The sequence below is a fragment of the Tachyglossus aculeatus genome, chromosome 2 (genome assembly GCF_015852505.1).
Source record: "Tachyglossus aculeatus isolate mTacAcu1 chromosome 2, mTacAcu1.pri, whole genome shotgun sequence".
NCBI lineage: Eukaryota > Metazoa > Chordata > Mammalia > Monotremata > Tachyglossidae > Tachyglossus > Tachyglossus aculeatus.
The window spans coordinates 33,803,282-33,814,468 of record NC_052067.1 but is presented as its reverse complement, the minus strand read 5'-3'; the positions used below and the strand labels follow the sequence as shown (position 1 = coordinate 33,814,468).

At 39.1% G+C, this 11,187-nt stretch overlaps 1 protein-coding gene across 1 annotated transcript in view; it reads right to left on the bottom strand.

Moving 5' to 3' along the window:
• Positions 1-412: 412 nt before the first annotated feature.
• HACL1 (2-hydroxyacyl-CoA lyase 1) overlaps positions 413-11,187 on the bottom strand; it is a 32,105-nt gene continuing 21,330 nt past the window's right edge. Inside the window, exons 10-17 of the mRNA XM_038741959.1 lie at positions 10,155-10,260; positions 9,187-9,270; positions 7,070-7,171; positions 6,147-6,301; positions 5,181-5,339; positions 4,256-4,363; positions 2,216-2,402; positions 413-706 (exon numbers count right to left, since the gene is read on the bottom strand). Coding sequence (XP_038597887.1) covers positions 674-706; positions 2,216-2,402; positions 4,256-4,363; positions 5,181-5,339; positions 6,147-6,301; positions 7,070-7,171; positions 9,187-9,270; positions 10,155-10,260 — 934 coding nt within the window. The 3' untranslated portion in view covers positions 413-673. The remainder of the gene's footprint in view (positions 707-2,215; positions 2,403-4,255; positions 4,364-5,180; positions 5,340-6,146; positions 6,302-7,069; positions 7,172-9,186; positions 9,271-10,154; positions 10,261-11,187) is intronic.

Below are 11,187 nucleotides of genomic sequence, written 5' to 3'. Positions count from 1 at the left end.
CTGACAAGTACAGGAGGCAGAGAAATGAACTATATTATGTCAAACATTAGCATATGATAACCCATGATGTCAAAGTTAGAGGTATGAAGTCTTTAGCCCTTTCGCAGATTTAAAAAAAGTGCTTGATTTTGAGAATGGATTTAAATAGACAGATGATGTGAACTATAGAAAAAGAGCTTCTGAAAATTAACAGGAATAATAAAAATAATAATAATGTTGGTATTTGTTCAGCGCTATGTGCCGAGCACTGTTCTAAGCGCTGGGGTAGATACAGGTTAATCAGGATGTCCCATGTGGGACTCACAGTCTCAATCCCCATTTTACAGACGAGGCAACTGAGGCACCGAGAAGTTAAGTGACTTGCCCAAAGTCACACAACTGACAAGTGGCGGAGGCAGGATTAGAACCCATGACCTCTGACTCCTAAGCCCGGGCTCTTTCCACTAAGCCACACTGCTTCTCAAATAAATGGTGCTCTGTCTTTTTTTGCGGTGGCAAATGGATATTCTGAAAAAAATAAAACCGGGTAAACAGACTCCAAAAATAATTTGTATCTAAAATACCTGATTCTAAAAATGTTGCCTTATTTTTTTTAGTGAATTTTTAAAAATTTCGGTATCACTGGTTTGTAAAATGGATGTCGTCTTGTTGGAGGGACACGGCCCATCTTCACTCACATGTTGGAACGGGTGAGCCAGTGAAAATCCTAGAAGAGGAAAGGCACTGAGGAGAGTGTATTCAATAAGTACAATTTACACATAGAAGTACTGGAAATAGACTGCCGTACACTACCCCTGCTGCCCACCTTCGAGTGACACTCCACCTGGAACCAGGGTAAAAGGATGGCATTGTTTTCCCCGATTCCCTCTCCTTTCTGCATCATCCATGCACTTGGATCTGTACCTCTGAAGCACTTGCTATTCCCCCGACACAGCCCCGCAGCGCTTAGGTACATATTCATAATTTGTTTATATTAATACCTATCTCTCCGTCTAGACTGTAAACTCATTTTGGGCAGGGAACACGAACACCAACTCTGAATCATACTCTTCCAAGCTCTTAGTACAGTGCTCTGAACACACTAAGTGCTCAATAAATATGACTAATTAATTGCTGCTTTGAGTTTCTTTCACAAGATCTCCATTTCGCTTTCTCTATCTCTTCCAACAAACACTGTTCCCCACTGGCTTTAAGGTTAATCCATATTGTAACAGGAAGAGGATTGAGGCTGAGTTCACGCGGCACTGATACTTCGTTCCAATGGCCCCATTCCTACTAGACAGTAATAATAATAATGGCACTTATTAAGCACTTACTATGTGCAAAGCACTGTTTTAAGCGTTGGTAGGGGACTCAGGGTATGAGGTAAGGAGATGGGAAGATAATCACTATGCTAGTCAAACCGATCTCATCAATCAATCAATACATCAATGGCATTTATTGCCTGAAGGGCTGCTTTGGGTAAGTGTTTCTCCAGAAGTGCAGCCCAAAACCTTCATCACTGTAAACAAGGCAAGGGGAGTCTTGCCGAAGAAGTGAACAACCGGAGAAACCTTGCCAATAGCCCTATCTTCAAAAGTCAGCCAAGAAAGAACTGCTATAAACGGAGTGAGAACAAAATGGAAAGAGTCCCAATGAACTCTCTGCTTAAAAATGTCAATAAAAATAATCAGAATAATAATAAAAAATATGGTATTTGGGCCAAGGCACTGTACTAAGCCAAGCACTTAGTACAGGGCTCTGCACACACTTAGTGCTCAATAAGTACAACTGAATGAGTGAATCTTGGGCATATCCCTGTCTTACCTGGGGAGCACAGTCTAAAGGGGAGAGAAAGCAGCTTTTTTATCTGCAGTTTAACAGGTGAGGAAATTGAGGTCCAGAGAAGTCAAGTGACTTGTTCAAGCTCACAGAGCAGGCAAGTGGGAAGCAGCAATCAGAACCCAAATCTTCAGACTCCCAAACCCAAGCACTTTCCACTGTTCAATGCAGCTTGTCTATAGAAGCGAATAATTTTCCCATTTTACGCTTCTCTATGTCCTTATTTTTCCCATAATAACCAACTAGGAAAGCAATAAATTAAAGACGCATCTACCACCCACTTTCATCTGGTAGGGAACAAAATTTTCCTATCGAGGCATTACGGCTGACGATGAGTTTGAATAAATGCAAAGTCCCGGAAAATCTACTTGTGAAGACATCCCTTCTTTCTTACCTGTTCCTTTCGACTGGCTTGAGGCTCAATCATGACATTGATAAGAGAAGGCACAGTCTTCTCTTTTAAACCTGCTCTCAGGGCATTTTGCAACTCCTGTGGTGTTTGAACAAAGTATCCCTTGCCCCCAAAAGCAGTCATAACCTGCTCATAATGGGAGTTGGGCAGGAGAGAAACAGGAGGTGCCCTAATAAAAAAAGAAATGAAATGGTAATTGACATACGATTTTAGCACTACTGAAATAATCACTACTAACAGCATGACATTTAAACACTTTTCAATACGCAATGCTATGTAATTAGGTGATTTTAAGGCAATGTTCTGAAAACACAAACCAAGAGCACAGAAACTCAATTAATTCTTTCATTAGCAAAAAAGGGGGAGAGAACACTGAAGCTAGACATTGAGATTGAGCCAGAACAATGATAAAACTGAAGCATGATTTTATGCTACAGTTTGAGAATTGATAGGCACGTATATGAATATGAATGTGTATGAATGAATAGGAATATGCAAATGAATGAATATGCAATTTTTATTAGGGCTAAGGGAGGTTTTGAAACAAAATTTCTAGCTGGGAATATTCCAGTTTCAGACTACAAGTGGGATTGAGATTAGAAAAATCCTTGTCCAAAATGATCGGGGAGATTGGTACAGAAATATAGGCTAAAAAACAGAATGAAAAGTAATATGATGTTTGTTGTTCTCGGAGAATTCGGTAATATTTCAAGCCAAATTTCCCGTTGTGGAAAATAGACCTGCGAATGCTGATCACGGATGCTGTGTAAATACGTACATAAAATATCCTGAAAAATATCACAATTATGGGTGATCATTTTTAAAAGGGTTTGAGGACTTCAAATATAGGCTACAGTAAATAAAACTGAAAATAATTCCCTGGGATCCCAGTGGGACCATTGTAAGGACAGAATTGGCTTTACCTTCACAAATGACCTGGAGTAAGCAGTGAAGTCAGTGAGTTTGATGGTAAAATAACATGCAATTGAGCTACACGGCAGGAAGACTTCACAGAGACACAGGGGTGACCCGCAAAATGGCAGATAAACTGCAAAGTGAGGTCATATACCTGGGTGAAAATAGTACAAATCACAACGAGGTGTTGTTAGGTTCTGAGACAGTAATCTCACCTCACGAAAGAGATCTGAGTGATTACTGAGTGCTCCTTTAAATGACTGTTTTTAACATGCGGTGGCAGCCGAAAAGGCCAACCAAAAGCTGAGCATTATTAGGAAGAGAAATAGAAAATGAAAAGCACAATTTTGCTATCTCACCAAGTACTTCTACTACACTGGGGTTGTGTTCTTGCACAGTCCCCCATTTAAGAAAAAGTCATGCTGTGTTACTCAAGAGAAGCTTCTGTGTGAGCATCAATCTGAAAAATTTCAGATTGAATGCTTACATTAAAGAGTGGAGATAGGATAACGCAGAATTTTTGTTCTTACATCCCACTTCAACAGGACAAAAAGGTTTCAGTTGGCAGGCTCAAAATAAACAAAATAACCACTTCTTCACCCAGGGGGTAGCAAATATATGCAATTTACTACCACACAAATTTATGAAGGTTGAAAATAGAGGAATCTAAATAAATTCATACGTAAGAGGTCTTTATCATCATCATCATCAATCGTATTTATTGAGTGCTTACTGTGTGCAGAGCACTGTACTAAGCACTTGGGAAATACAAATTGGCAACATATAGAGACAGTCCCTACCCAACAGTGGGCTCACAGTCTAAAAGGGGGAGACAAAACCAAACATACTAACAAAATAAAATAGAATAGATATGTACAAAATAATTGTATAATATGGATTATTAGAGGGAAAATTAGGAATATTAAATGGCAAATCCCTAACCATTAGAATGAATGACAAATAGGGCAACCATTACTACAGTTCCCCCCAGCATCCTGTTGTCTATGGCAGAACTAAAAGTGAGGCTGAAAGAGTTCTTCTGATCTGTAAAAAGATTTTTTTATGTGCATATGCTTCTTAGTGGCCACCTAGGTGTAAAGTACTTACACAATGGTAGTGTCTCCAAGTTTTAATATATTCTTCCAGGTACTGGCATCAAAACCTTGGTAAATTCCATTATTGTTGACCACAATAATGAGTATTGGCAAGTTATACCTGAAATTGTTAAGCACAAGGAAAAAATGATTTAAAAGTTCCCAAATAATATCTCTATCTGGGGAGAAATTTTAAAACAAAATGGATATTAGTTCAAACACATGAGTTGTACTATTCATTCATTCATTCAATCGTATTTATTGAGCAATTACTGTGTGCACAGCACTGTACTAAACGCTTGGGAAGTACAAGTTGGCAACATATAGAGACGGTCCCTACCCAACAATGGGCTCACAGTCTAGAAGGGGGGGACAAGACAACAAAACAAAACATGCGGACAGGTGTCAAGTCATCAGAATAAATAAAAATAAAGCTAGATACACATCATTAACAAAATAAATAGAAGAGTAAATATGTACAAGTAAAACAGAGTAATAAATCTGTACAGACATATATACAGGTGCTGTGGGGAGGGGAAGGAGGAGAGGAAAAAGGGGGCTCAGTCAGTACTACAAACGAAGCAATGTTATAGGAAGGTGTGTTCAAATTTTAATCAAAAGATATATATGAAATTTCTTATTATTGGTTAAAGCATTTATGTCCAGTAAAGAATGGAAGGGGATATGCTTGTTAAATAAAAATAAGTTATGGGCTGAAAGGGGAAAATAATTTTTAGTTTACAAATGAAGTTCTCTAGAAATTCTACCTAATAATTACTTCTAAAGCAACAAGGGTTTTAGGGTTCATTTCACTGGGACTTCCCAAATCCTGGCAGGCATTAAGACTATGAGTGTGCCCATGTTACATATCAATCATTACACAGAAAACAGTTTGATTCCATACAAGCAGTTTGATTCAATACCCACAGCATCTTTACCTGCAGATGGTTTCCACCTCCATACCCGAGAATCCGAAGGCACTGTCTCCTTCCACACAGATTACCTGTTGCCCTGGGTTTCGATCTCTAGTCACCACTGCAGCTGCAATGGCAAAACCCAAGCCAACTCCCATCGTCCCAAATGTGCCAGCATCAAGTCTGGAGAGAAAAAGGCAAAACGGAATTTCTACCAACATCACTCCACAGGGAATTAAGCAGTATGAGGGGGAGAAACTAGACAACACTTGCTGAGGTCACCACTATTACTCCTTCAAAATCCTGATCTTACACAAACTAAGAATTCAGGAGGAGAAGCCAAATACGTTTCAGAGCCTCTTAATTAGTCGACGAAATGAAAAATTACCTTTTACACACACTATATAGGCATCTGAATTTAAGATTTTTTTGCCACATGACAAAACTTGCATTTTGAGTAAATTAAAAAAAAATTAATAAAGCGATGCAGGACTTGACCCACCATCTTTTTTGTTTTATAGTATTTTGATTATACACTCTCAAGCACTTAGTACAGTGCTTGGCACACAGTAAGCACTCGATAAATACAACAGAAGGAAGGAAGGAAGGAAGAAGCTCTTGCTATGTGCCAGGCACTGTATTAAACACTGGAGTAGATACAAGTGAATCAGGCAGGACAAAATTCATGTCCCACCTGGGGCTCACAATCTTGATCACCATTTGACAGATGAAGTAACTGAGGCACAGAGAAGTTAGTGACTCGCCCAAGGTCACAATGAGATAAATGGCAGAGTTGGAATTAGAATCCAGGTCCTTCGTACTTCCAGGTCTGTGCTCTATTTACTAGGCCACACTACTTCCTAGGTTAACCTAGGCAAGGAAAAAGACCTCAATAAATCCACACATTCTCTGAAACATCAGTCTGCATAATGGTTTTTTGTTAGGGCACAGAAAAAATACTGCTGCATTTACGAAAAAAGAAAACCTCACCTATGACGAGGAAGGTAGTTCTGAAGCACAGTACGTCCAATATCCATTGTATTTGCTCCTTCGCTTACTATTATACAATCTTTTGGCAGTTGTTGTTGAATATGGTGGAACACAGTGTAATAATTCATAGGCAGAGATACCTGGGATGCCAGTTTCTAAAAGTTGGTTAAAAAAAAAATATTGGAGCCGTTTCACTACTCCAATTCCCTCATAGCTGATGATAGTGGCAGAGTTCTGGCAAGCGGGGATCTTGAAAGAGCTGACGGAGGGAGCCGGCAATAACCTGGGCCTAAGCTATAAGGCTACCAAAGTAGAGGGAAAGCTATGTTGGCTATCCTGAAGTCAAGTCCAGAAGCCCCATGTGGGACAACCTGATTACCTTGTATGTATCCCAATGCTTAGAACAGTGCTTGGCACATAGTAAGTGCTTAACAAATACCAACATTATTATTATTATTATTATTAAGTGGTCAGACAGTAAAGTCCACTCTGGCACACTCTCCCCAAGTTTTACAAGGCTGTACCCAGCCACGTAAGTGGCCAACAGGCGTGAGACAATTAGAAAAAAAAGAACTTGCCCTTCTACCCCACCTAAGACTCACCCTCTCATCTACCAGGGAAGAATCAATCAATCAATCATATTTATTGAGCGCTTACTGTGTGCAGAGCACTGTACTAAGCGCTTGGGAAGTACAAGTTGGCAACATATAGAGACAGTCCCTACCCAACAGTGGGCTCAGTCTAGAAGCTATGGGGTTCACTATGAGATAATTTTGAATTGCTCTGAAAGTTCCTATTAGTTGAGGTGAATAAACCACAGGACTGATAGGAGACATTCTGCATCACACTGAATTCCAGCATCACACAACTGTGGATTGAACAGTGGGTTTAAAACTCTGGAATTCCACAGTAACTGATTTTACCTTGGATAGTTCTTCATTGCTCTTCTTCTTCTCTTTCAGAGTCTCCCACCACTCAGTATTTGGAGGATATTTCCACGGTCTTTTCTCGTAATAATCTAAAAGCTAAGGAGCCACAAGAATTATTTTCCTATGATACTGAACACAAATATATTTAGAAAAGCAGCATGGTCTGGTGGAAAGAGCACAGTCCTGGAGTCAGAGGACCTGGGTTCTAAACCCTGCTCTGCCAGTTGCCTTCTGTGTGGCCCTGGGCAAGTCGCTTAACTTCTCTGGGCCTCAGTTTCCTCATCTGTAAAATAGGGGGTCAATAGGTGTTCTCCCTCATACTCAGACTGTGAACTTTGGTGGGGCAGGAACTGTGTCTAACCCTGTGCTCAGTACAGTGCTTGGCACATAAGCGTTTACCAAATACCACAGTTATAATATGATCACATTAACAATGAAGTCACTTGTTAAAATGATAAACTCACTTGAAACAAACACTCTCGTTATAATATTTTAAGCCAAGTGGCAAGGGGATGATGACAAGTAGCCATGGACAACAGAACTTACCCTCTTAAAACCTTATGACTGCAGGCATGTCTTAATACAAATGGGACTCTCAACTCTCAAGCACAATTCTCAGGGGAGAGAAGATACTCTCCCATAAAGAGCATATTTCTTTAATAATAATAATAATAATGATGATGATGTTGGCATTTGTTAAGTGCTTACTATGTGAAACCACTGTTCTAAGCGCTGGGGAGGATACATGGTGATCAAGTTGTCCCACGTGGGGCTCACAGTCTTCATCCCCATTTACAGATGAGGGAACTGAGGCCCAGAGAATTGACTTGCCCAAAGTCACACAGCTGACAAGTGGCGGAGGCAGGATTTGAACCCATGACTTCTGACTCCCAAGCCTGGGCTCTTTCCACTGAGCCACGCTGCTTCACTTTACTGTCAGTGAACACATTCCCCTAGTCCCTGGGGTTCACCTGGCACCCAAGAAGAGTTCCCCCAACCCCACGCAGAAACCCAGCACTTAGGAGTCTCTCCTGATGCAGTAGAAAGGCCATACAAGATAAAAGCTCTGCAGCCTTCCATCTTGCAAAATCAATCAATCAATCAATCGTATTTATTGAGCGCTTACTGTGTGCAAAGCACTGTACTAAGCGCTTGGGAAGTACAGGTTGGCAACATATAGAGACAGTCCCTACCCAACAGTGGGCTCACAGTCTAAAAAATCCCATCAGATGGGGCCCATCAGAAAAGAAGGTTTGGACCCCTGGAAAACCCACACTCTGGGACAATGAAAACAAATATACTTAGATTATTTTCTGAATAACCTTCACCCCCCCACATACGAATATGAGAATTACAGAATCGAGCCAACCTCATATTAGAGGTAAAACTAAGAAAACTAAGAAATACTGAATTAGATTCCATAGTGCCCAAAACTAAGACCTATCTGTAAACCAGGCAACTTTGGAACCTATATTAACTCTCAAGGCACACTTAGTCAGTGACTTCTTCGTATTATAAAAAGCACGCTGGTCACCTTTAAGGTATATGTCTGTTAAATTGTACTATCCCAAGCACACAGTACAGTGCTCTGCACACGGTAATCTCTCAATAAATATGATTGATTGATACAGCTTCCCAAAGGGCCCAGACCTGTTTGCATGGTGAGATCATTTGTTTCATTAAATGACAAATGTACATTCCAATTTTTCCAAGTACTTTCTCATCAGACATTTCAATCAATCAATCATATTTATTGACCGCTTACTGTGTGCAGAGCACTGTACTAAGCGCTTGGGAAGTACAAGTTGGCAACACATAGAGACGGTCCCTACCCAACAGTGGGCTCACAGTCTAAAAGGGGGAGACAGAGAACACAACAAAACATATTAACACAATAAATAGAATAGATATGTACAAGTTAAATAAATAAATAAATAAGAGTAATAAATACGTACAAACATACAGACACATTTCAATGGCAACAAGTATTAGTAGGCTGGTATTACTACTTGACAACACTATAAGGTACAACCTAAATGTTTAAAAACAAATAAATGTTTTTAAAAGGAAAAGAAAAAGCTGAAATATAGGCAAGAGGTCTTCTAAATTACCTGTTCAGTGACAGCATTTATATCACCTAGCAGAGCTGCTACGGGCCTTACATTATTCCCCAGCTCTTCTGCACAGATATCAACCTACAATGAGACCACACCATTGAAAACACCATGCAGATAATTACATAATATTGATTTAATTATTCAATTTGAGGAACTGCAAGCTAAATATTCATTCATTCATTCAATCGTATTTATTGAGCGCTTGCTGTGAGCAAAGCACTGTACTAAGCGCTTGTAAGTACAAGTTGGTAACATATAGAGACGGTCCCTACCCAACAACGGGCTCACAGTCTAGAATAGAGCAATCATAAGATTTCAATCTAAAAGTGAAGAAAGAAAATCAAGAAATAAATGATATAGTCACAATGGCTAAAAAAATCTGGTAGGATCTTTCAGATTAATTACATTCTACTGAATCTTAAGTCTATGTTTTTTTGATTCAGTACATCCCAAGCGCTTAGTACAGTGCTCTGCACATAGTAAGCGCTCAATAAATACGACTGATGATGATGATGATCCACAGGAACACTGTCCATATGATTCCTCTTTTAAATATGACCTGGTATCTAGTTTTAATCAGTATTTTACAAGTTTAGTTTCAAAATACATGAAAATAGTTTAAATCTACAGCCCTGTGTAGCCTTGTTCTTTGACTGTTATACCAAGTGCTTTTCTTCTGTTCTTATTTAGTTTATTTGAACAGTTATGTTTGGAGAAAGTCAGCTATTACACCTATTAATATTGTTTATTGAATATACTTGTGATTTTTGATAACAGTTTCAAATTTTCAAAAAGTGGTAGTCTTTGAAATGGAAATTTATTTCCTGTTTTCATAATTTTATAAGAAAATTAACCAAAATAAAGTCACTTTACAATAAAAATGATCTATCCGTATCAGAAAAATATATGGCAACTTGCAGAAAAAAGGGAAAGAGAGGAAAGAATAATTATTCTGTAGATACCTGGATAATTTTAACATCTGGTTGATATCTGGGAGGGAGTCCAAAATGCAAAATCCAGTTTAACCTGGCACCAAGTAATATGATTACATCAGCATGCTGCAAAGCTCTGTTGAGAAATTAAAATGTAACCACTGGCATGAAAACATGTTTACATTTCTTTTTAACAAACATTACCAGTTCCTTTCAGAACAAGGCTAAAAGAAGAGCTCTCATGGAAGGTTTCAATACAACTGTTTTATTTTGATTCTCCAGTCTACAGATTTTTAAGTCAACACCCAGTCATTATTTGTGAGATTATATAAAGTGATTACAGCACAGTTGTTCCTAGCTTTACCCATTTTTTTGTTTTTTTGGTGAACCTTTCGTTTCATGAATTCTACCTTTTTGCATAACTGGTCATTATAGAACAGGGAGGAATGCCTGAATCTCTTCAATTCCTGAGTTCAAACTTGCTTGTAAACATAATTCTCAGACTGAGCCCCTTCCTTCCTCTCCCCCTCGTCCCCCTCTCCATCCCCCCCATCTTACCTCCTTCCCTTCCCCACAGCACCTGTATATATGTATATATGTTTGTACATATTTATTACTCTATTTATTCATTTATTTATTTTACTTGTACATATCTGTTCTATTTATTTTATTTTGTATGTTTGGTTTTGTTCTCTGTCTCCTCCTTTTAGACTGTGAGCCCACTGCTGGGTAGGGACTGTCTCTATATGTTGCCAATTTGTACTTCCCAAGCGCTTAGTACAGTGCTCTGCACATAGTAAGCGCTCAATAAATACGATTGATGATGATGATTGATGACGATAAAATCTTCTTAAAGGGAGAACCAAGCATTCGAGAGTTTAAGGCTCTCCCAAATGCTTAGTACAGTGCTCTCTGCACATAGTAAATGCTCAATAATAATAATAATGATGATGACGGTATTTGTTAAGCGCTTACTATGTGCACAGCACTGTTCTAAGCACCGGGGAGGTTACAAGGTGATCAGGTTGTCCCGTGGTGGGCTCACAGTTTTAATCCCCATTTT